Source organism: Manacus candei, unplaced genomic scaffold, assembly GCF_025592945.1.
Source record: "Manacus candei isolate 608988 ecotype Guabito, Panama unplaced genomic scaffold, ASM2559294v1 h1tg000061l, whole genome shotgun sequence".
In the NCBI taxonomy this organism is placed as follows: Eukaryota; Metazoa; Chordata; class Aves; order Passeriformes; family Pipridae; genus Manacus; species Manacus candei.
Window position 1 is genome coordinate 6,895,679 of NW_026138109.1, and position 24,907 is coordinate 6,920,585.

The 24,907-nt window shown below is 52.8% G+C and overlaps 2 protein-coding genes across 7 annotated transcripts in view; one reads left to right on the forward strand and one right to left on the reverse strand.

Annotated features, from left to right (window-relative positions):
• Positions 1 to 18,205, forward strand: LOC127478667 (C-C motif chemokine 19-like). Of its 3 annotated transcripts, none has more exons than XM_051804661.1 (4): positions 1 to 113; positions 1,190 to 1,313; positions 1,666 to 1,762; positions 18,091 to 18,205. In XM_051804661.1, the coding sequence occupies exons 1-4, from the start codon at positions 56 to 58 to the stop codon at positions 18,175 to 18,177; spliced, it is 366 nt and encodes a 121-aa protein (XP_051660621.1). In that variant the 5' UTR covers positions 1 to 55; the 3' UTR covers positions 18,178 to 18,205. The 3 variants fall into 3 exon arrangements, with proteins under 3 accessions (XP_051660621.1, XP_051660622.1, XP_051660623.1); XM_051804662.1 differs by lacking the exon at positions 18,091 to 18,205 and adding an exon at positions 7,838 to 7,975; XM_051804663.1 differs by lacking the exon at positions 18,091 to 18,205 and adding an exon at positions 2,248 to 3,095.
• Positions 17,947 to 24,907, reverse strand: part of IL11RA (interleukin 11 receptor subunit alpha) — a 29,775-nt gene continuing 22,814 nt past the window's right edge. For 3 of the 4 annotated variants that reach the window (XM_051804627.1, XM_051804626.1, XM_051804625.1), the window contains one exon: positions 17,947 to 24,838. In XM_051804627.1, the coding sequence (XP_051660587.1) occupies positions 24,822 to 24,838 (17 nt within the window). In that variant the 3' untranslated portion in view covers positions 17,947 to 24,821. The remainder of the gene's footprint in view (positions 24,839 to 24,907) is intronic. The other variant, XR_007907290.1, reaches the window with a different exon arrangement.

Sequence of the window (24,907 nt, forward strand, 5' to 3'; positions counted from 1 at the left end):
CAGAGCTCACCTCTCCTGCCTGGAGCTCCTTCGCCTCCAGCCCATCCTCTGCAAAATGCAGCAGCTACATCTTCTCTGCCTCAGTCTCCTGGTGCTGGGATGTATCCTGGATGGTAAGAGGGAATCTCTCACGCTGCCTTTCCTGCAGAAGGGAGAGAATTCAGTTTCTGCCTCTCTTTTGCATTTGAGTTTTAGAGGGACTCATGGCTGAGGCTCTGTCACAGCCTTCCTGCATCCTCTGCTTGCAGCCTGTCCTAGGGGTACTTTGTCTTGCCCAAACTCCAGGTAGGGGCCTGCAGGGCTTTGGGGCTGGGAAGGTGTGTTTGGGCAAGGCTGTGGAGGAATCCTGCCTCCTGGTGCCTTAGCCCAGCTTGCATAAATTGGGCTGGGATAACTTTGGTCCAGTTCTCCCTAGTACACCTCAGGAGCACCCCTGTCACACTCTGGCTTGAGGCAGCCTCAGGGTAAGTGGCAGGACTGGGAGTGGGAGGGAAGGCATGTGTTAGGGCAGGGGTTTGAGAGGCTGCTGATGTTGGACATGGGGTTTGCACTGGTCACAGCTGTCTGGATGGGTGACACCAGAACCTCTGTTCTGCAGTGCACAGGTGGGAAGTCCGGGCACCTTGTAGTGTTGTGCTACATCTTGCTGTAGGGGGTTACAGACATCCCTGGGCACTGCCAGCCTTGTTGGGCATTAGCAGTGAGTATAGCATTTGCTGTTAGTGTGACCGAGATCCCCTTCCCTGCAGAGAAGTGCAGGCAGTTGTATCCCTCAGTTGTCACAGGAATGATCAGTGCGGGGTGGGCTGGTGATGGGGTGACTGCCAAACCTATGACTGCCTCAGTAAACAAAGCTGAAGTCATCCCCAGTCCCTCGGGAATGGGTGCCTGTACTGCAGCATCCTGATGCGGACTAAACCCCCCCCCCCCCCGTCCTGCTTTGCTTGCTGGGGTGCAGCAAAGGGGTGCAGGAGCGACCCAGTCATGCAGAAGGGTTGCCTTCTGCCTGTCTGCTGTCCCTCATCTCCTTTGCTTTCTGTTGGAAGGAGGCAAAGGGCTCCTGGCACGGGGGTGTGACAGCAATAAAGCTGGTGCCCCTGTGCCCAGCCTGGGCGCCCGGCTCCCCTCCAGGGAGGCTGGGAGCGGTGCCGCTGACCTCAGCCTGCGTGGTGTGTTCCTCCTCCTCCAGTGCACGGCGGGAACAACGTCCTCGACTGCTGCCTGCGGACAAAGGAGACGCCCATTCCATGGCGGATAGTGCAGGATTACCGGCTCCAGCTGGTGCAGGATGGCTGTGACATCCCCGCTACAGTGTAAGAGCCTGAGTGCTGACGGCTGAGGGACAAGAGCTTGTGATGGCCGAGGGACGGACCTTGCAGGGACCAGGGATGGAGGAAAGCAGGGTGGAGGAGGGATGCTGAGCTGGGTTTGAGAGAGAAACGAATGGGGAGGGTTGTGAAAGAGATCTTGGGGATCAAGAGTCTCAGTTAGAGGAGGACCAGCTGAGATGGGAAGCTATGGGACAAAAGTCAGTGAAGAAAGTCATCTAAAGGTAGAGATGGAGAAGGGCAGTGAGGGAGGCAGGGGGTGAGACTTTGAGCTGTTCTTGAGCACCCCAGGGTGTCCTGCTCACTACATTTTGTTTTTCCCTCATGGGCTTGGCAGATTCATCACCACAAGGGGCAAACGCCTCTGTGCCCCGCTCCAGTCCCCGTGGGTGATTCGTCTCCAAGAGAAGCTGGATGCGAGCTTTACCAGGAAGGTAAGAACCATCCCTGTTCTCAGACAGGCATGAGGGCAGCCTGGGGCTTGATTTATCCACTGCCAAACAGGGTTTTCCCAGTGTGATTGAGCTGCTGGGAAGAGCAGCCCAGGGACATGCTCTGCTGAGACATGGATACTTTGTCTTGGTCCCCATCTGTCCTCCCTCCAACTGGGGCCTCTCTGTCTCCTCTGTAGGCCCTCTTCCACCTCAAACAAATGAAGCCCTGGGGCTGATGTCCACCCAGTGACACTCTTGGCTGAACCTGATGGGTGCCATGGCAAACAGCACTGGGAGCAAACCCTTCCCTGCTTCCACCCTGGAAGCTTGGAGTCTACTGTTTGTGCACCTTCATGGGGAGGGCTTGGGATGAGTTTAGTGGGCACTTGGCAAGCCCTGCCAGGTCCAAAGTGGAGGAAGGGACTCTGGAGAGGCTCCTGCCCCGAGTTGCACACTAATAACAGTTGGGTTTTTCACTTCCCCAGGCCAAACCCCAGGGCAAATAGTCTCCAAAGAAGCCCACGGCTGGTACCAACACCTCGAGTGGGACCAGCTCCCAGTTGTGAATCTGATGCTAATGGAGCCAACCTGCTTCCACTTCCAGCCTCAGGGCTGACCCCCCTCAGGACTTGTGCCAGTGTGTGGGGCTGGGCAGCGCCCTGTCTGCTCTCTCCCTTTCCTTCTGTCTCTGATGTGACCCAAATACCTGTGTCAGGCTGAGCCAAGGGCTGTGGGACTCCTTTGGCTTTGTAGCCTGGAAGCTGATTGATGGACTGATCTGCAAGGTGAGATTGGGCAGTCTCAGACTTCCCTTCAGCACAGCAGCTGTGACCTCCAGCTCTAGTTTGATCTGTTTGGTTTCCATTGTCAGCCCCAAGCATGACTCCTTCTGCATCCCTGGAAAAGGCTGCTGGGATGGGACAGTGTTGGGATGGAGGGAATGCTGGAGATGTTCCTCAATGGCCATGCACAACTTAGATGAACTTGGACAATGTATGGCCAATGTGGTTCCTCTCTCACTCCTGACTTCCTGGCACCATTTGCTGCCCTTCCTTGAAAGGGTAGAAATAGAGCCAGTAACATGGCAGCTGCAGAGCAGGCAGTGATGTTGCTCTTAGCCCCTTCTCTCCTCAGGGACATTGATCCCCCTCTCAAGTCCCCCAGCCTGGCACCACCTTCAAACCCTGTCCCGTGCCCATGCCTGGAGCACTCAGGTTATTTGCTGCTAGATCTGTTCATTGCAACTATTCTGTGTGTATGCTGCTTCTTTTCTCTCTTTTTTATTGTGCTGAGATTTTGTTAAATAAAAAGAAAAGACAGCAGGGAGTTGATGTGCCCCCGTGTTTGAGTCCGAAAGCCAGCGTGGAGCGTGGGGTGTGCAGCCAGCACTGCCTGCCATGCTGCAGTGGCAAGGGGGCTGTGCTGGGGGTGTGGGGGATGGGAAAGGCATTTTACAGGGGTGAAGGATGTTCTACAGCAGCTGGGCTGCAGGTCTCCCTTGAGAGTCTCTCAGCACCATGGTTGAAGCAGGTGCTCTGCTCTGCACTGCTCAGCCAGGCTGCTGGAGCACATCCTGGGGAGTATGTGTGCAGAGATGGGGTGGGAGGGAGCATGCCAGTATTGCACCATCCAGCCCAAACCTCTTCAGTCCTGCCAGTGCAGCTGCTGGGCTGGAGCTTCCCAGCTCTCACCTCCCACAGAAGCACAGGACATGGAAGAACAGCTGCAGGAACAGGAGTTTTGTCCTTGCAGTAAATGGAAAGTGAGGCACAGTGTAGCAGGTTGGTGCTTGCTAGCAGCTGGAGTGCAGATGAGAAGAAAGGGCTTTTGGGGAAATGGAGGCTACTGAAGACATCCTGGGAGCATCAATGGATAAGGCACAGATGGCAGCCCACCAGCTCCTGCCTGTCATCAACAGTGGGATGAGAGTCCATAGCCATGTTCCTCCTGAGCATTGGGTCTTCTGTGACTAGTGTCTTGCTGTCTTAAAGTGTCCTTATACCCCCTTTTGCCTAGGCCATGTGATTTTTGAACAAAGCTGTTCCATCCAGCTGAAGTATGGGCTGAACACACAAGTAGAATTTGCATGGCCATCAGCCAGGCACCATTGTCTCCTCCCAGGCACCACAGTGTCAAATGTGACTGTCCTCACCATTAAATTAGTCAGGTTTGGTGTCAGCCAGCATGCCTGGGCACAGATTGCGACTGAGATGGCCCAGGGACTGGTTTTGAAGGCAGAGGGGACATGGCCACCAGGCCTCCTTGGTATGGCATCCATGGTGGTGCAGTGACTGGGGCTGTTCAAGCCAGGGAGCGTCCAGGCACCTGATCGCTTTTGCTGAGATCTCCTGAATGCAAGCTTAGCTCCATTCCTTCTCCTCCCCTGGTCGTCTGGCCCACTTGCTGGGGGCTTGTCTCTTTTTCAATTGTTCTCCCCTCTGGGGCACTCCTGGTGTGTGTGCACACGCAATGCCCCGGGCTAGGATGACTCTGAGCCTGAGTTTCCCATAGCATCAGCTCTGTCCCAGCTCATTAACTACACTGACAGCCCCAGCAATTCAATCCCAGGAAGAAGAAGAGAGGGAAGGTTGGTGTGGGAAAAGAGGCCAAGACAAACAGCATGAGTGGGAAATGAGGATAACTGGAGCTTGCTCGGACAGAAGCCCTCCCGCTGCTCGTTCACTGACCTGTGAGGGGACCGTGGCTGGGGAGAGGAAGCATGCTTGGCATGGATCTGCACTGAGGCTGAGCTGCTGCAGCTCTCAGGGAGAGGGTCCCTGTGAATGGCAGGGACTGCCAGAGGGGCTTAGATTGGGACAGATCAGATTCATCCTTGGCTGCAGGCTACCCTGACAAGAATGGTGTCCTGGACCAGAGAAGCTGAGGGAGAAGGGGCTTGCACTGACTTCTTAGATGTTGGAAGCAGATTTATCTACTTCCATCGGAGTTTGAGGGATGGCTTGGCCTACCTGCCTGCTATGGTTGCAAAGCCCATAGCTCCCATCTTTCCTGGGAGCTGTAAACCTGCCCTCCTCAGAGCAATGCAGCTGTTCACCACAGATCCCTGCCAGGTCCTTTTATGCTTTTTCTACCTTTTCTACCTTCTCAAGTGGGTGTTGATCCCTGTCCCAGCTCTGGCAGCAAGCTGCTCTTACTCCCAGGGAAGGATGAGAGTAGATGCTCTCCTGGACTAGGTATATTGTCTTGGCTCCTGTCCTCCGTACATTGTCTTGACTCCTGTCCTCCAGCCCTGCAGCTGTCCCCACTTCAGAGCCTGACTCTTGGAAATCTGTCTAAAACAAGCCAGGCTCAGTGCTTAGTAAACTAGGGAGTGAGTTTTTCTGATACAAAATGTCAACGATCTCTTCAGAGGAAAGCAACCACTTTCCTTAGGGAAAGCAGCTAGTTACTGTCATGTCAAAGACCTCGATTCCCAGCCAAAAGCTAGTTTCAGTTAAAAAGTCCTTCTGTTTCTCTCTTCCCGGACATGCTTTTCCTGCTCTTTTCCTACTCTTACTGTATCCTCAGGAGTTAGTGGAGCAGGAGTAGAATCCATTGCAGTACAATGCAGACATACCCTCAGTAGCTCTGGGGCTATGTGCAGGGATCGCTTTGGTGTGAGGTGTTCTGGATCATTGGCTGAAACACCTGTAGTCCTTTATCCAAACCTGGGACCTGCATATCACATGTTGTGATAATACAAGGTATGATAATTGAAAAGCCTTCATATGGAGCTGACAGAACAGCCACTCTCTTGGTGACTGGACACAAGGTGAGGAGAGAAAGACAAGGCTGCATCTATGCAAGCAAATTGAGCAGGCTTTGGGTTGTTCCCTGGCAGCCAGGACTCACAGTTGGGATCATGAGAGCACTCTTGTCTCTCACTGGCATGGTGAAAGTGGTCTCGGATGCTTCCCAGGCTGCGTTCAAGGGGCACCAGACACAGCAGGCACAGTCTGCTGCTATCTCAAGGCCTGACCTGGTACAGGGTAGGATTGAAGGTCCATAGCAAAACCACCCATCTGCTTCTCTGCAACAAGAGCAAGGCACCAGTGGCACTGCTATGCTGGTCTCACTTGGTGCCATAATACTCTTTCCGGGGGCTTTACTGAACTGGTTTTGTCCCTTGCCTCCAAAGAGGCAGTGTACAGGGGCTTTTTCTCTCACCAGCATCCCTCATGTGTTGCATATGCCGCTTCTGAAGTGACAGGGGAGGAACCAGCTGCATCCTCCTCACAAGCACTGGCAGGAAAGGTGAGCAGCACTGTGGGGGCTAAAAGCTGTTCCCCCTCTCACAGCCTTCAATCACCTTCACATCACTCCTTGGTGCCGAACAGTCAACAGGAGTTGTGAATGTGTCCTGGGCACATTTATTAGTGTAATGGCCAGTTGTTCCCCATGCTGGTGGTCTCTTCTCCTTGCTGCCAAGGCAAGGGTCTGCTCTGCATGGACACAGAGTCCTTGGCACCAGTGCAGATCCAGCTGGCGTGGGCTCAGGGACCTGCCTGGGTTCTTGTGAGGAGATGGGACATGTGGATGGTTGGGAAGGGTGGGAAGCCAGGTGAGGAAAATACCCTTTAGTTTTGTTTCCTTTTGCTGTTTACTCTTGCCTAAACAACAGGAGTGGATGATGGAGAGGATCCAGACCTAGTATTTCTCATCCTCAGGCCCCTGCTCGCTCCCACCTCATTCCCAGCATATCATCACCAGTGCGGCTTGTCCGGACACTTTCTGCTGAGATTTGTCCTGTGGGAAGATGCCAGAACTCTTAGCCGGGTGGTGGGGTCCTGAGAAGCAGCTGGTGCCATCCTTCCTGCAGCTGAACTGTCCCTGGTGGTATTGTCCAGCCTGCACCTCCATGGTCTGATTCCCAGGACTGGAGCATGGGACCAGTGTGCTTTTCCTGGCCCTAGCCCCTGGAGTCAAATCGAGCCCAGAATTTGTCTGATATGGAGACCTTTGTGCCTAGGCAGGGCTCAGCGTTGTGTTTTTAGAAGCGGCAGGTACTGCAGCTCATTGCAGTGTGAGCTCAGCCACGAGCCAGGTGCACCTTTGCCCGGGTCCAGGGCTCAGCCCACCCTTTGGAAAGGGAGAGGAGACCCATCCTCTCTGCCTTCGGATGCACTCATCTTCTCTTTATGCACAGTAGCAGTAAAAACTGGAGATAAAGGCAAAACCAGAAGGACAAGCAAATAGAACACTTATCTGCTGACAGAAGACTCTGGAAAGTACCTGCTGCAGGCTATCTGTCCCTCTTGATGAAACAGTAGGTAGTGGTTGGAGGCCTAGTGCTGTTTCTGTGGCTCTACTCACTTCTCCCTCCTGTTTCCCTGCTTAGCTGTGCCTCCAGGTAAGTTTTTCTCCTGCTCCCCATAGTGTGTCCCCTGGACAGAAGGCTGGGGGACACCTATCATCCCTTCTTTTCTCAATTACTCTGCAACCACAGCAAAATTGTCTGGGTGCACAGAAAAAAAAGAGCCGGTTCTGTAAGAGAATGAGGTGAGGGGTCACTGCCAGCTCAGACTGCAGGGATGGGGCTTTGAGGGGGCTAGTGAAGATCTGGTTAGCTCTGGTAGGAAGTGATGGGAGGGACAGCCATGGGGCAAGAACTGGGCAAGCAAAGAAGAGAAGATTTTTGAGCTTCTCATGAATTCAGAAAATTGGTGTGCAGTGCGAGGCATTATACCCACATGAGAAACCTTTCTTTGTCCATGGTAGAAAGGGAGAGCCAGAAGACTGCTGGTAGTAAGGCAGACTCAGAAGATTTTCTAAATCTTTGTTTAGATCTAACAAATGCAAACATCTAATCCTGGTGTCTCCCTCTCTCTGTTTGACCCTGTGCTGACAGTTTCTGCCCAGTTTCCTTTGGTCCTTCAGCCCTAGATTTTGCTGGCGTGGTGACTATTGTGTGCCTGTCCAGACAGTTTGGCAGCTGTGTTTTATCACTGCAGATTTGCCAGGTATGGCTTCTTGGCTTGGGATGTTCATCCGCTGCAGCCTTTAGTCAGTCCCTTCTCCAAACACATCTCATTCTTCTCTACTTTCCCACAGAAAGCAATGTTTTCTTTCTTGCAGGTGTTTTGCCTGGGAAAGCCCCTCCTCTGCTGAGATGTGCACTGACTGTCCCCTCACTGCAAGCACACAACTGTGTTTACATGCGCACTCTTTAATCCTGTTTAAATTATCAAGCCGTGACTTTCTGCTGCCCGTGGGAGGGAGGATGCTCCAGAAATGTGAGATGCGGAGGTGGTCTTTGGTGAATAAATCAACTGCTTTCCTTGAAAGTACCTGCAGCTTGTGTTTTCCCACCTTTTATTTAGCTGACGCAGCTTTTGGAAACGCACCAGTCAGCATTAATGGTGATGGATGGCAGCTACTGTACTTGAAAGAACAAAAGCAGAAGTGTCCCGGATTTGTTACAGCTACAGATTCAGCCTCTTCTCACAGCTCTTGGTTTCATTTCCCAGCTACTGCACAATGCTCCAGCGTTGTCCTCTGACCCAGCCAAGGCCAGCTACTCCAGGGAATTCCCAGTGTCAGAGCTGACAGGGCTGTGTGTTTCATTGCCTGCCTGGGGTGCAGGCAGGGTTGAAGCCCACTGTGTTGATCCGTGCTGTTTCTGAAGGCTGTGTCCGTGCTCTTTGCCGAGCCTGTGGGATTCGGCTGGCTTCAGGAGGGCAGCAGGTCCTGGAGATGCTGCCAGTCAACTCGGCACTTCTCACTGTGGGTAGGGAGGGAGGCTCTGCCCTGTTTGTACTACTTTGCTCCACATCCCTGTACAGACACTTGGAACAGCAGATATTTTGCAGGCTTGACAGGGGATGGTAGGAGGGATGCTCTCTCTACCTTGGCCTGGTTTCAAACTAAACTGCTCACGAGCCCTGCTGCTAGCAAATCTAACACAGGTGGCTTGTTGCAAAAAATAGCATCTCCTGGCATGCCTGTGTGCTGTGGAACTGGTGTTAAAAACTGTGTTACTGCAGACTGAAGCAAAAAGTCACCATAAAGAGCCATTTGTGAATCAGCCTTCTACCAAGCGGTGCTCAGGTCTCCAGCCCAAGCCTCCAGGCCTCCAGCCCAGGTTGGCATGTGGTGCAGTGGTAATGAAAGAAATGGGAGTTCTGTTGCAGCTGTTGGTATGAGGACAAGGGAGTACATATTCTGCAACTCGCTGTCACTGCATCACGGTGCTGTTCCCTTCCCTCCCAGCAGGGACAGATGCTTAATTTATCTCTGAGATTCCTTTAGTGAGGATTTTGGACCTCACCCATGAGTGTGGTCCTGTAATACACAAGTTATATAAGTCAATCTCACTGGGAGAGGTGGACCTAGATGGGACAGCTGGACTCTGGAAGGGTGTGCACCCACTTGGGAGGACTGGGGGGAACAGCACTAAGTTTGGTCAGAGGTCTAGATGACCTTCTCTCCAAGAACAGGATGAAGAAACTTGGGTTAACCTTGCTTCCAGGAATGGATTACATGATCGATCTCCAAGTGCACAGAGGAGCATAGCAAAGAGAAAGTGAAAAGAAGTACTCTCTGAGTTTACTTCTGGTAGGTCAAGAAACCACAGGAGTCCCTGGGGTCACATTTTAGGGGGAAATTCCATTTAGCAGGAAGAGGCAGCTGAAGAAATGCTGCATCTCCACTGCCGGAAACTTTTACTGTTAGAACAGGGCTTGTCAGAAAGCTGGAAGTAGTGCTGGCTCTGGCTCAGCACAGGATGGTTTAGATGACCCCTTTTTTCCTGTTATACTAGCCTACCAGGTTCCTGATGGGTGAGGTGGACTTTGTCTGCCTTATGCTGTCCTTCTGAGGGCTACATGAAGTCTTTCACTTCCCATGACTTTGGGAACCTCTCTAAAAGGTGGAAATGGGTGGATGGAGTTACACTGAAACCCCCACTTATCTGTTGGGTGCTTGATGTGAGGCTGTCTGTGGCCACAAGAAGCCCTTGTTCCTTAATGCAAACCCAGGGTCTGACTGAGTGCCCATGTGATGAAGGTGCCTTGGGAGCATGGGGAGAGCTTACCAAGCCAGACTGAAAGAAGCAGATCTTGTGGGCCATCCATGGGCTCCCTTTGAAGTGGAGCAGGCAGTGTCAACAGTAGAATGTGAACCATCAGCAGCGAAAATCAATGTTCTTCGCTGTCACCATCTCAGCCACATGCTAGGGTGCTCCTGGCAAGGACCTTGGCAGCCTTGGCTCTGTTTCACCAGCATAACTTGATTTGGGGCTTGAGGAAAAAAAGAAAGCAACCCAAGGAGGTAAAAGAAAAGAGCTCTTCAGGGCAAACATGAAACCGAGGAGTTTAGCATCAAAAGCCTTTTGAAAGCAGCTGTGAAGCCTTGCTCCGAGATAAATAAAAGCTGGTTTGAAGCTGGAGAGCTGGCTGGCAGGACACGCTGTTCCTGTCTTGCCAAATGTCCTTGCAGTGCTGGGCTCCCCCCAGAGCTGTCATGGTGCTGCAAGCTCCAGTGGAGAGGATGGGTGTATCTCATCCTGATGCTCAAGACGAGGCTTGGAGCAAGGGCAAGGGTCAGGGTGTGATGGGGAGGGGGAAACACTTGAGGGGTCTTTTCTGCCTCTGGAAATCTCAGAGACATGGACACCGTTCCACTTGGTGGTTTATCCTCACCCCTTGTGAGATTTTGAGGTCTTTTGAGTGGTAGGCAGCTGTGAGAGTTTGGCAGGCAGGAGATGTGCACTGCCTGGTCCCCTGGGCAGTGCCAAATGGAGGCTATGGTTTTGGGTTGGTGCAAAGTCTGAAGCATTGGAGTCAAGGGAGTTCTAACCAAAGCAGGCCCTCAAGCGTCTGTGCTCAGTGCTCTAACAGAACGAGGAAGGGCTTGAGCAGATAATGTCTGGAACGAGACCAGAAGACAGACACTCTCCTAAACAAGGGAGATACATGGCCTGGGAGAAGAAAACAGACATGTAAATGGAGACGGAGGGGGCCAACAAAAGGTTGGGTTTCTCTGGATCTCATTTGTCTTCCTTATGCTGCAACTGTCTAAATGCTGGGGATCTGTGGTGTGCCATAACATGCTGGGGCCATTCATCATGGGCTGTGCTGGCAGCTGGGACAAGTCTATGATGAGCAGAAGCTTCCAGCTATCCAGAGGGGCTCTGCCTCATTTGCACCACTAGTTTTGAGGCTGCAGCCTTTCCTTTGCTGCGTGCAGGCAAAGGTAGGGAGAGAACAAATTCTTTCAGCAGGGCATTAACCTCTGCAAATATGACCCTGAGGTACTTTTCTACGAGGGCTCTGGCTGGGCTTCAGGAGGGTCATTGCTCTCTCTTTTTACAGAACTTCTTAAGTGCACTCTGGTCTGGATCTTGCCCCTCATTGACGGTGTCTGGTTGCGTTCACACAAAAGCCTTCTGGGTCAGTACTTTCCAGTCTGAACAACCCTAATCTGCTCAACATTTCTTCTTCACTCCTCAAAGCTGCTCTCCTGTTCTGGGCAGCATGTGTGAGTGTGGAGGGCAAGTAGTTCTGCAGGGACTTGTTATGAATCTGCTACAAAGGGCTTTTTTTCAGAGCCAGGAGACTGAGTCTTGGAACAGCCCCGGTGAGAAGAGTCTGCAGCTCCTTGCCACATTTCCATGGGACATTGGGGACAGCACGGGCGAAGAGTTGACCATCAAAATTCCAAAGTGAGCCTTTTTCTCAGCTGCTTACAAAAGGAGCTGGAGGAAAACACAGTGGCTGTGTTTTTGAGGGCTTTCCCTCTGGAGCACAGGGGTTGCACTGCCCCAGAGCAGCATCATACTTCCCAGTTTTCCTGTGGGATACCCCTGTCCAAAGATTTCCAGGCAGAGAATGACCAGGGACAGGAAAAAGATATCAAAGAGGGTCAAGCTGAAGTCTACTGGGGCAAATCTGCCAAAATTGCACAGGAGAAGATTGGAAATTGTCTGAAACATGTAAGGATGTACCAGGCTGGTATTCCTAACAGGGCACAACAGCAAGGAGTGGAAAGTCCCTGCCTGGCTCTTCTGTGATAAGGCAGGCTGGCTCCATGCCCTGCCAAGGAAGGACTTGCTTGTGCATCCTTTCTTACTGGAAACAGAGGGCAGAGTCATCAGGATAGCAGTCAGCAGGAGGGGAACAGAAAAGACATCCAACTCCAAGCACAGTCCTAGTGTTAGCCAGACCCCTAAACTGTTGCAAAGGAACTGCCAGAAACTGGCAGCATTGAAGCCTAATAAGGCTCTGAGCTCCCCTCCATTCTCACAGTGCTACCACAGTCTCCTCAGAAGTGTAGTGACCCCATGGAGTCCCTGAAGGTCTTTTAAAGCCTCCTTCTCCGTCAGGGAGGCTGACCCAGGAGCCCTGTCAAATTTGACTAGAAATCTCCTCCTCAAAGCCCACTGCAGCACTGCTGGGGCCAACCCAGAGGCTTTTGTTCCATGTCCATCCCTGAAATGCTCAGGTTGAAGTTTAAAGCCCATAGCAGTGCTCTTTCCACACTCTCTGTAGACAATCCACTGAACTCTCAGCACAGGGTGCTGGTGAGGCACAGCCATGGGCTGGAAAAACTCACCACAGGTGGGTGCACCTGGTTCTGACATAACCCACACCTGGGGAAGCTCCTGCACTGGTGATTCCACTGTGCTGGGAGAAGTGGCAGGGAAGGATGGCTCTGGTTTCCACTGTCTTCTGCTTTCTCTTACGTTCCTAGTGGTGGTCTCAGCTGGAGAGAGAGACAGAGTGATAGAGCCTCTGTCCTGACCCAGCAGTGCTGCTCTTGGACTGTTTCCTCCATGCTTTGCACTGCAAAATTTCACCCAATACCTTTTACATCCATTTATTCTTGTAAAAAATGTATATTGCCACTTTTCTGAATCATCAGAGAGTGTAACTAACCTGCTCTCATCTTTCTTTTTGGTGTCCTATGACCTGCCTCACAGGTCCTGGGTTGGATGCCTCTTAGTTGCTGCCTTTTCCAAACACCCTGCTTGATGAGTCGCCCCCCAGGAGGCTAGGATGAGGAGTACCAGCAGAGGCTCCTCCCTGCCCCTCACCCCCAGGAGGGCTTCACCTACCCAGCATTTCTTACATCCTGAGGAAGTGGCTTTAGATGGAGGAGTCGTGAGCGCTGTCCGGGAGGGAGTGTGCTGGTCCTTTGACCTCCTGTCCTACAGGAACAAGAGCTCTCCTGGCATCTTGCCCTGCCCTAGCAATGCTTAACCCAATGTCCCCGACTCCCTGAAAAATCCTGGCCAGCAGAAAAAGACAGCCACCCACTGGGAAGAAGGAAGGCACTGCCAAGCCTCTTCTTGTTTTTGTTCAGGCAGGCAAAGTCCAAGGCTAGCTGTCACACGGAGACATTCCGGGCTGTGGGTGTGTGCCAGTACATCCTGGATACCCACAGAAACAGGCAGCAGAGATTAAAGAGCTGGAGAGGACTTTGCCTGAAGGTATCCAGGGCAGGCAGAAGTCAGGTCACAATGCATGAGGTAGGGCTGTCTTTAGTCCTGGACCACATCTGCTGCTGACTGTGGACTGAAAAATGCTAATGGGTCACTCCAACACATTTTAAGTATTTTGTGGTTTGGTTGTTGTTAGTGGGTTTTGGTTGGGGTTTTTTTGTTTGTTTTGGGTTTGGGTTTTTTTTATATTTAAAAAGAGAATGATTTCTGTGGACAGGGGTGCTTGGGGTGAACATGATAAGCCTCAGAGGTTGGCGCAAAATAAGAGGCTGCTCTGAGAGATGCCTGTCCTCCATCTAAATTTCTTGTAGCTGCTGCTGCTGCAACCCAAACACCATTTCTGAAGGGGCAAGGGAGTTTGTGGGAAGATACCCCTAGTCACCAGCGTGTCCCAGGGCAGAGGAGCCGAGCCAGCAGAGGAGATTGCTACCGCCTATATTAGAGGGTTTATCAGGCAGACGTGGTTGCTGCTCTGAGCACAGGAGCACCTTGGTTATGGGGGAATGACACTGTAGAGCTCTGCTCTGCAGTGACAACAGGCTCATCCTTCTACTGGGGCCCTGCCATGGTCTTCTGTGTGTGTCACTCACTGTCCCTCTCCACCTTCCCCATGTAATGGAGCAACAGATCAGCTCTTCCACTCATTGCCTACCTGGTGTGTTTAGATGAGATTGTAAGGGCTGCAGGATCTAGTGTAGGTCTGAGTCTCTGAACAGCACCTGCAGGAGTAACAGTTCCTGTGTGGCTTGGACAGGCACACATGGCTGGCATGTCCCTGCGGTCTGGGAGCTGATGCTCCTTTTGCTGTGCAGAAACTGAAGCCATGGTGCCTACACTGGCCGTGACAAATGCTTCAGTGCTCTCTTTCCTTCTCTACTGTCCTAAAATCCCACGAAGACACTGCTACAATCCTCCAGGACATGAGAGCCATGCTTTGGTCTTGTGATATTTGTCTTTGCTGGAAACGCCGTCTCAAGGAACTGCGATGTGCTAGGATGGGTCCATAAGCCTTGCTCTCCTTAACTCCCTTCTCTCACAAACACAGAACAAAGAGAACTACCTCCCAAACTTCCCTCAACACCAGCAGTTGTTGCAGGGAGGCAGTGGGAGCTAAGCACAGGTGACATCCACATGCGCCCCGCTGCTTATGGTAGAAGAGCTTGCACAGAACACAGCAAGCACGGGAGGAAGCCAAAATCTCCATCCTGGTGGGTCTCTGCTACTCTCTTTTAAGGTCGCATGCTGGTACATGTAAGGCAGTGTCAGTTCAGAGCTGATATCACATCAGTGCTCTAGACACATTCACTGGGTTCACCCCTCCTGGCACAACAAAAATACACCCCACCCTCCTGGCACACTTGGAGATTGTCACAAGGCTGTGCACGGCCCATTGTACCTGTCTGAGGACACTGAAAGCCACCTGGTCTGCAGCCAGAGATGGGGCAAGGCTGGCCTGCACAGCCTGCCCCAACTGCACGCCAGTGAATATTTCCCAGCTATTTAAGGATGTTTTCCAGTGAGCTCCAAGCCATGCACAGCTAATATCTCACTCCAGTGTCATTTACCTCTGTAGTAAAATAAGTTTCTGATTATGCAGCAGTAGATTAAAGGGCTTTCAGTATCTTTATTGGGTACAAGATACAGAAACTTAGCCTGGTAACTGTCTTCAAGGAAAAAGAAATGAAGATAAATCTAAATGATCAAGGAAGAACTTGTTGCCTTGTTCCTGTTTTTACAGCCTGCTCAGATTTAGAGGTTACACAGGCCTGGGTACATTTGTGTAAATGCTCAGAGTGGTAGGATGCAGGTTCATATCCTTGCAGGGACACTTGCAACCCCCATGTCTCAGTCTTACCCTTTTTCTTCTTCCATTGGCAACGCTAATTTCTCCTTTTCTGCTGATGGATTATGTGGCTGGAGAGGTACTTTGTCACTCCTGGCACCAGCCTTGAGCAAAGGGGGGCAATGGGGTTACATTGTCTCCTTGCTACTTTTGGCAAAGCTGAGGAACACTGCAGAGATGTGAGACATCCAAAATCCAGATCCTGGAGATAACAAGAAGCTGGGCCTCCCTTGGTGTGTCAGGAGCAAGACTCAATACCCAGGAGGGCAGCACTCCCTTCTTGCACCTCGTGGGGTTTCTGCTGCCCATCACACCAACAACCAGCCCCTTGTCTTTTTTCTTTTGCTTTGCTTACTTTCTGGATCCTAGCTGTGCTTTGTGAAAGGGTATAGGGATTATTATAACAGGGGAATCACAGTAGTGGTCACCATGGGCTGTGCTGGAGCCTGTGGAAAGGGAACTTGCACTTCCCTTTGCAGCTGATGTCCCAGCAAAGCTGTCAGATCCTTTCTGCTTTTTTTCTTCGAAGAAAGATAAAAACAAAAGAACTTACCTTCTGGAAGAAATGAAAGCATGACTTTTCAGGCATTAGTACACTTCCTCTGGGCTCTAGATCCCAGTTCTGACTCTTTTATAGGTTTCCAGCCCTTCAGAGCAGGCAGCACTACAGGGGTGAAGAAGGTCTGTAGATCACCTGTCAAGCCTTCACTGTGGATCCTCAGGCCACAGCTTTAGGAGCTGCTGCTTCTAAAGGATTGTGGTGCAAAAAGGCAGAGAAAGAGGTTACTGTCTGCAAAACTAGGCCCTGGAGCAGAGCCAAGTTCCTATGCTCATGCAGCAAGAATAAGCAAACACCCAAAATCCCGCAGGAAGTGGAGGCCGCTAACCCACTGCAGGATCTGAGCCATCAACACTGACTTCTTCCTCTTTCCCCACCCCTCTCTGAGGCTTTGGTTTCTGCTGGGTTCCCCTCCTGTCAGATCGCAGCAGGCTGCCACCCTGGCAATGGTGCCACAGAAATGCTACCGTGCTTCCTTCAATTTATCCTTCCAGTGGGCCCCTGAGCTCAGTAGTTCTCTTTAGCCAGGTCACAGGCAGGAGTCTGAACTTCTCAACAGTCCCAGTGCCCTGGAGACAATAGCGGTGCCCACTGCAGGGCGTCAGAGCTGCAGAGGTGACAGCAACTGAAGCAAATGCCTCCTTGTGCTGGAACACTCTGAGCGTCATTTCTAACAGGTTTTGGCCCAGATCAGGTAGCCTAATCCCATGGGCAGACATCATACCCAACCAAAAAGCAGTCCTTGGCAGAGCCAGTTTCCAAGGGTGGATGTAGCTGGAGGGTGCCTACTCCTTTCTTTACAGACCTGGGTGTTGGTTTCTGCACAATGCTTCTGCTGGGGATCTCGGTGTGCCATGGTGGGTTGTTGCCTTTACTCGTGTGAAGAGCAAGGCCAGATGGGTCTGGAGAGGCTCATCTCTCAACTCTGCACACAGCAAAAGCATTTCCCCAGCTCCTTCAGCAATCTTGCTTGCTCACGCCTCTCATCTATCACCTGCTGGGGGATCTGAACCAGCACGAAGGGAATGCCCAGCCCCACAGTCCCCACCAGCCCCAGTAAAGCCCCTTTGACTCTGCCACCATGCATGGGCCAAGACCCCAGGAAAGGCCACTGGGAGAGAGGTGCAAGTCCTTACCCAGAGTAGCCCAGTGCATCTCTACCAGAATTTCAGAAGCATTGGCAGCTTCAGGCTTAGAGGATGTTTTCACCTGGCAGCACTAGCTGAGGGAGGGGGATGGTGTCACTCTGCTGCAGGCAGGAGAGGACACAGTTCCTACTTTGCTCCACAGTCCCTGGTTTGCTGGTTATCTTGGGAGCGCTCAGCACTGACAGAGTCCAGCCTCCAGGGATCTGAGACAGGGCCTAAAATAAGGCTGGAGGGTGGGAGGGTGGCTGCTGCCCATGGCAGCCTGTCATCGACTGGAGATGCCATGCAGAGGCAGGAAGTGTTTGGTGAAAACCACCCCCAGAACCTTGAGCTTACAGAGAAGGGCCAAGACAGCACACATCAAAGCAAGGATCTGACATCCTCAGGCAAGGGGACTTGTCCATCCCTTGATGTCCTCAGGACAAAACTGGGGGTCAACCCCCCCTGGACTGGTAAATCCCAACTTCAGGAGTGAAGTATCCACGTCTGTGCTTAACTTCTGCTTGGCTGCCTTCAGAGGCTCTGAGTTTGGCAAAGGGATGAGAAGCCTCAAGCCACAGGGGTGCACCAGAGCCCACACCATCCATGTTGTCACTGCTTCTGCCCTAGTTCCATGCCCCCAGGCTTCAGCACATACCAACACAGGGAGCCCAGCTGGAAAGGGCCAGAAGGGCTTTCTACCTGCTGGGGTCGTGGATTAGTGGCTGTCACAATAGGTCACTGGCTTGCATCCCTGAGCCACAAGCTGCAAACTGGCTCCTGACAATTCCCTCAGTTTCTGTTCCCCAGTCACTGTTTTCCTTTAAACTTCTAGATTTTTCTCTCTGACTATAAACAGCCCTGTGAGGGACTCTCCAGCCCTCATAGAAGAAGAGAGAATAATCCCCACCTGAAGGAAGTGGCCAGGATACCTGAAGAACCGTTCTCACCAAAGTCTAAATGATAGCAAACTATGTGACTGGGCAGGAAACCGAGGCAGTTTCCTGCTGCCAGGAGCAGGGCTCTGGAATGCTTTGTGGATGGAATGCAGCTGCTGCCATTAGTTAATTGGTGTTTGCCTGGGAGCTGCCATTGGGAACACCACCAATGGGGCTCCCTGGTGCTCCTGTCTGAGCACTGCTGAGCTCTGGGGCCACAAACTTGCCACAAAAGCATGCAGCATGCTGTGAACGGCCAGGAGTCCTGTTGGGGGTCTCCAGGGAGTGCTTCGAGTGGGATGATTTACTTCTTCTCATTCTGCAGCTCTGTGCTGGAGACAGCTGCCATCACCTCTGGCCACCCAGAGGTCTTCATTTCAGAAACAAATCCTCCTCTTAAGAGGTTATGTTCATCCCCCAGGTGAAGGTACCTCCATGGTGGACTGGGGGTCTGCAGGAAGACCTGCATCCAGTGCCTTTACCCTTGGCTGGTGTTAGGAGCTGCTGATCTTGCAGCGACTGTGGTTCTACCCTCCCAGAAATTCCCTCCTCCACACAGGACAGACATAGCTGAGATGACACACTTTTCTCTTGACATTGTCTAATTGGCTTGATTTGTCCATATTAAACATTTACCATCCACAGTTGACTCCTTCATTAGCTATGACACATGATGTTTAACCGCACAGCAATATTGCAGCACTGCCAGGGCCAGCAGCAAGCGCTCAGGAAACTTCTGCACGAGGTTAATACAGAGACCATGGGAAAATCTGGGTCTGAATTCAAACAAACATAAACAAACCTGGAAATACATCTGAGTTGGCAGAAGATCTTAGACAAGTGTACACATCCATATGCACAGCCTTCATCCCTGCCTCCTTTATTCACACCCAGCATAATGTCTTGCCTGTGGACCTGGGGGCTTGCAAGGAGGAATGAGTATGCATTTGGTTTGCAAACCACAGTATAATTAATTCCCAGCAAAGCTTCTGGGCTTCACTCTGTGGCTGTGGAAGTTCAAGGTGCTACCCAGGGTTAACCAGATGCCTCTCCTGAAAGCTCAGGGTGCTCTGTCCCACTAGCACAGGGAAAGGGAATGGTCTTTCAGGACCAGGGAGAAACTTTGCAGGCAGAAAAGGAAAACAATAAAAAATGACAGAAAAAGCAAGATGAAGAGCATGCCAGGGTCCCTTCCACTGCTAGCCCCACTCTGAAGCAGCCTCAGGTCCTTCACTCCCAGGGCTTTGCCCTGAGGGTTTTCTCAGCCTCCTTGCACAGGGATGGACATAATTCCTCCAAAGGCTGTTCCGAAGGCAATGTTTGCCATCTAGTGGGAAAATAGGGTCTGCGTATCTTATTTGCCTGCAGAAGGATGGGGCTTGGGATTGTTTTGGCAGTAGCTGAGGGCCACACTCCCCCTCACCCATAGCTGGGCAGCGGCTCCCAGCCCCAGTGGGGAGTTGCAGGGAGGAGGAAGACTGTGAGAAGTGGTGCTGGCTTAGCTTCCTGCAGGCAGGTCACCAGGCTCTTTGCTGCCAGCCACAGATGCCATCCTGAGAGCGGATCCCTAGCCCAAGCCCTTGGAGTGGTCCTTGGCTGAGCTGGTGCCCAGCATAAGTGGGGAGTGCTCTGGAGTAGGGGGAAAAGCACCATTTTCTGGATAAATGGTGCCATTCAGGTTAGCAAGCCCTGGGGATTGCCCCAGGTTGTCATCTTCCCAGGCATCACTATCTTCCAGGTTAGCATCCTCCCAGGAATCAGTGCCTTCCAGGTTGGCACTGGCAATCAGCGCCTCCCAAGTCAGCATCCTCTCTGGCATCAGTGCCTTCCAGATAAGCATCTCCCTGAGTACTTGTGCCTTCCAGGTCAGCATACTTCTCCTGGGAATCAGTGCCTTCGAGGTCTGCAGATCCTTCTGGAGATGAGTCACCATCCCAGGAAGGGATCCCAGGTGTAGACACGGACCTGGTACTTTTGGCATCTTACCCCCTCCAGACCTATCAGCACAGAGGTGGCTATGCCAGTGCCCAGCATGCATGTGGAGCTCAGCTGCTGCCACGTCTAGTGGATCTTCCAGTGTGGAAAAGAGGCTAGGAGTTGCCTGTATGCTGGGCAGGCTTGTGTGTGTTGTAAACCTGCAAAGCCACGCAAGACTCCCAGAGGCACATTTGACTCTGGCCCATCATTTTCAGGATGCAGAGAAAGGCCCAGCTCTACAATGCTATGTCTGCCCAGTGCCTGCTCCATGCAATGCTGGAAACCTGGGGAGCATCTGAGGGACCCAGCTGATTGAGAAGCTCCTGTGTAGGACTGGGCCATGCAGTCCATAACCTCCATTTGCTTGTTCTGCCCATGCAGACAAAGCAGCTGATGTGGCAGTGGATGAAGGGGACTACAAAGTGAGGCTGGTGGGAGGAAAGCAGGGAGAGAGGTTCCCTGTTCCTCCAAAGGGAAGCTCCCAGAGCATACCCTAATCTGTTTTAGACCCTGAGGCTCTGGAAGTAGCTGGAGGAGAAGGCAGAGTTTCTGCTTTGGGGAAGGGAGGAGATCATCTCCTCAGAGCAAGTGACACAGAAACATCACAGATGTGACTGCATGTGTCCCCTAGTGCCACCACACTTCACGACAGGCACACAAAACACTGAGAACTCTTACTTGGACAACAGGACTGTTTCCCATGCAAAGAAAAAGAGGACAAAAAAAAAAAAAAAGCTGGCAGGAAAGTCATGGGCTCCATGAGCTCATACAAAGAATTGCTGTTGCTGCTCTGAGAAGGGAGCAGCCACTTCCTGAGAGCATCACAAGCAGCAGTGCTTGGACAGAGTTGAGCTGTTGTCTTTAGCCTCCCAGCATCTCTGTGGGCATGTGCTTGGCATTTGCCGTCTGTGAAAGACCAAAATCATCCTAGAGGCAAGCAAGGGACCAGCCCCAGCAAGCAAAGAAACAACTCACTCCTGCAGGGAGAAACCAAAATTACAGCAGCAAGAGATGTCTCACGCCTCTCACCCCTCCACATGTGTTTGGGTGACAGCACATCCGGCCCAGCAGGTAATGTGTCCCCCTTCTCTCTTTCAGGACACAGTTGATAATGGGCAAGAAATTTTCAGGCCTGTGGCAGCTAGATAGGAAGGCAGATGAAGACGAGGGAGTATGGGGGATCTCAGGGATCTCTAGAGCATTTGGACTCTCTAACAAGTTCCCAGGCAGAGGTATCCCACATGCAGGTGAGATGAAAGCCGTGGTCAGAGTGAATGTTCCTCACTGCATTCTTAAAACATTTGTGTTCAGATTCACTGTATCCCTGGGCAGGGTCCCTGCTGTTCCCACTCTCCCAGTGTCTGGGCAATATAAGATGGAAGTAGCTCCTGAGAGGGATGCAATCCCTCTGAAGGTGCCCTGTGCTCTCCTCAATACTCTCAGGACCTACACTGGTTAGAATTTAGGCTCTGTCTCCTCATGTCAGCTGTGATGCCACTTCCACAGGGACTGGATGCGTGGGTCACACCCAAGGCTTGTTCCCAAACACCATCCTTGCTCTGCCTGTGGGCCTCATCCATCTTCACAAATCAGGTCCTGCATGGGGAGCATCTTTGATGCTTAGGATGGTAACTGAGTGTCCAAACTGCTTATCCATACATCCGTCTATACATCTGCACGTCTCCTTCCCTCTAACATGCATCCTTCCCTCCCTGCTGAACCACTGTGTATGTACCGTGTACTTTCTATGTCACATATACATATGTGTGTATATATATATATATATATACATATATATGTTTCATGACCCTATGTCTGCCATGATCTACCGAAGTTGCTTTTACTTCTTTCCGTGGCTCAGCATTTGGCAGAGAAGGAAGCAGAAGCAGCCATGAGAGGTAAGTTGAGACTGTTTTGCTTCACAGTCCTGTGCAACTTGCCTCCTCCCCTCAATGTGGGCTGATGCTGGCAGGAGGGCAGGGAGAGGAGGAGGCTAGTCCTGAGGGCCAGCTCAGAAATTTGGCAGAGTTGGTGGCAGTCAAACAGCCCAGGCACCAGTGCACAACCGCCCACAACCAGTGCCCTGCTGCAAAGGCTCTTGCCAAGGTTATAGCATTCCCAAATGAGCCCCTGCCTGAGACGTGGTCTGGATGGGGCCACCCTGTGCAGGATAGAGACACAGAGACAGACCTGTCTGCATCTCAGTGCTGGGGACATTCCCATGTGGCATTGCCTGATGGAATTTTTTTACACCCAATAGTTTCCAGGCCATGTTCTCCTGCACTCTTCTCCTGCTGGTCTTGGGCTGGTCCCAGTCCCCATGCCAGGGAGTTGGATCCACCCCTGCTCCCTCTGGATGCAGATCATAGGCTGCTTTGACCTGGCAAAGCCTCAGCATCCCCAGGCCTGGCTTGTACCAGCTCCCCCAGTGATCTTGGCACAGCATTTGGCCTGGGGAGGATGGGATACAGCAGCAAGGCAAGTTTGGATGCGCTCTGCCTACTTCGGGCAGAGTCCATCCAGGCAGGGCTCCAGCCTGCAGCAGGAAGCCTCCTGTTCACTCAGTGGCTGCATGAGCCACCAGAGCCCAAGCCTTGGAGGAAGTGTCCTGGCCCACAGCGGGACAGGGAGGTGCCGGCACTGGGGCTGCTCTCATGGTCCCTTCCTGTTTTTCTTCCACTGCTTGAAGGCAAAGTTGATTTTGGCATCTGGATCCCTCTCCTTTATTCCAGATTGCTGTTCGCCCCTTGCCTGCTCCCTGGTTCAGTGGAAAGCCCTGTCTGCCCATGTCCAGAGCCAGTGCATCCTTCCCTTGGGCAACTGGGAGTGCATCTTTATTCCCTAAAGCACAGAATATGCTGCTTCCTTCAGGTCCCCAAGGCCTGTCTGTCACATTCACAGGCTGCTGGGGCAGGGACCTGAGCCATGAGACATCCCAAAGACAGTCGCAGTGCAGGCAGGCAGGAGTCTGCAGTGGCATGCAGACCTCATGCCTGCTCTTGGTATCTCCAGTTGCCAAATGGGTGGCAGGTCCTGACTCTAAAGCTTCTATCAGAGAGGAAAGTGGTCACCCTCCAGGATCATGGGCAGCAGGATGCAGTGTTAAGGACCAGATGTGCATCTCCTGCCCTCAAGCTGCCACGGTCACCAGAAGTGGGTGTCACCACCACCTGGCCAGGCAAGCCCCAGCTAAGGAAGGGGACAGAGGGCTTGGCACATGGGGAGAGCAGATCTTTGAATCCCCTCTGCCTGTCATTTCTCATTTACCCACCTGAGCTTGTCTGCACAATGCAGGTACGTTTCCTTGCAGACATATGTGAGGCTCTGGTGGTCCCTGCTTCCCCTTGCCAGCAGCAACTTCCCGGAGCTAATAAGCAGGCAGGATACAGAGGCCAGAGCTGCTGTCTCACACCCTCTCCCATTTTCTGGCTGCTGTGCTGCTACATCTAGAGCAGGCGTCAGTCTCTAAACCAGCACCAGATGCTGGGAAACTACTGAACTGTTTGCAAACACTGGAGCCACAGCTATGGGATGCACATCACCTGTGTTCCACAGCATCTCTGGACAACCACAGCCCTCCACAGTGGCAGAGGAGTGGGATCTGGTGGTGATAGGATTTCAGGTGGTAAAGGCCTCCCATGCCACGCTGGCAACTGAGAACAGACAAGGGTGACGGTGACACATCAGAATGTGTGGTGCCTGGGTCGGATGACAAGGAGCTGAATCCAGCAGATGACGGCAGTGTGACACAGCTCACCTGGGAGAGGGGATGTGGCTGCTGAGCCCAGAAGTCCAGGCAGGATCTGGCTCCTTATACCTCCCCAGTTTGGTGACCTACCATACTTACTCTGCGGAGAGCCCTGCTCTGGTCCAAGGATAGTGCCACCCCAGCTAGCACATGGTAGATAGAGGGCTGACCCCCATCTCTTCCAGCTTAAGTAACTGTGCTCACAAAGGACAGTGAGGGCCTGGGACCCCACAAAGCCAAGCATGGATAGCCCTCATGACCCCACACCCCGGGCACCCAGTGCGGGCACACAAGACATGCAAAGGCACATCCTGCCCCAGTGCCCTCCAACCCAGTCCTCAAAAGTACCCTTCTGGGGGGTGCCCCCATTCCAGGCTCTCTCTGCATCCCTGGTTCACAGGCAGGACCCCAGGATCCAACTGGGAGGGACCCACCCTGCACTGGCTTGGCTCCCTGTGCTCCATGTGTCGCTGCTGTCTGAATTTCCATCCAGCTCCATCTGGATCTCGTTGGGCTGCTGGCACTGAGCACAGGGGTCGGGTGGTGCCAACACATGGAAGCCATTAGAGGGGCTGTGTCGATGTGCAGCAAGGGGGCCACATGCAGAGCGAGGAGGGCTGTGCAGAGGGTCCTGTCCCTGCTGCCGGGCTGGCGAGGGCAGGGGAGACATCCCACACAGCTGCCTGCATTGTCTTCTGGCACTTAGCAAGGGCTGGCCTGGGCAAGGGTCTCTCTCAGCCCCTCCAGGCACCTTGGGAGGGTGCTGACCGGCTTGGGGACTGGCCCTGCTGGATGTGCACCTCCTGCAAGGACCGTCCCGAGCTGGCATCTCACCTAGTGCTACTCACCTCTCCCCTGGCCCAGCATCATCTGCAAGGTCTTGTCTGGGCAGTGCCAATGGCATATCCCCTTTACTGGGGACATTGGCGTAACTCCTTTATTGGCATCACTGCTCCATCCAGCCACAGCATGGGGGAGAGGGGCAGAGGGAAGGGGTGGGGGCAGTTCTCTTCCGCCTGCTGGCGGCTGGTGGGCGGTGGCGGGCAAGGCTCAGCACCCCCTGCTCACTGATGCCCGGCACCCCCGGGAGCCTATACCCATGGTCCCCCTCAACACTAGGCAGTGAAGTGGGGCTGGCTCAGTGTCTTATCCCCATTTGTTTAGCAGCGCTCAGAGGTGGAGCTGGCCTGTCACCCTGAGCCTGAAGTGACTCCAGCCGGCTCCTGGTGGGCTTGGGCAGTCCAATGCTCCTGGGAGCCAGAACCTCTCTCCTTAGGATCCATCCTGCAGCCCAAGGGTGTTGGGGCTCTGGCAGTGTCCACAGCTGTGGGTGACCCAGGAGGTGTGGGATCCTTGGGGGCCAGCAGTGGCATCAAGTCCCACGTGTGGGCAAGCAGGTGCAGGGAGCAGGGATCGGCCAGGACTCACTACAGGATCTGGGCTTCTGCCAAGAGAGAGGACAGGGTGTCAAGGGGGCACTGACCTGCTCCCCGCTTCCCACTCCCTGCCTCTC

Bases quoted from the DNA above. Each gene is read 5' to 3' on its own strand.
- LOC127478667 (XM_051804661.1), top strand. From the start codon at position 56: ATGCAGCAGCTACATCTTCTCTGCCTCAGTCTCCTGGTGCTGGGATGT. The intron at 114-1,189 runs GTAAGAGGGAAT...CTCCTCCTCCAG, and splicing joins GCTGGGATGTATCCTGGATG to TGCACGGCGGGAACAACGTC. The intron at 1,763-18,090 runs GTAAGAACCATC...TTCATCCCCCAG, and splicing joins ATGCGAGCTTTACCAGGAAG to GTGAAGGTACCTCCATGGTG.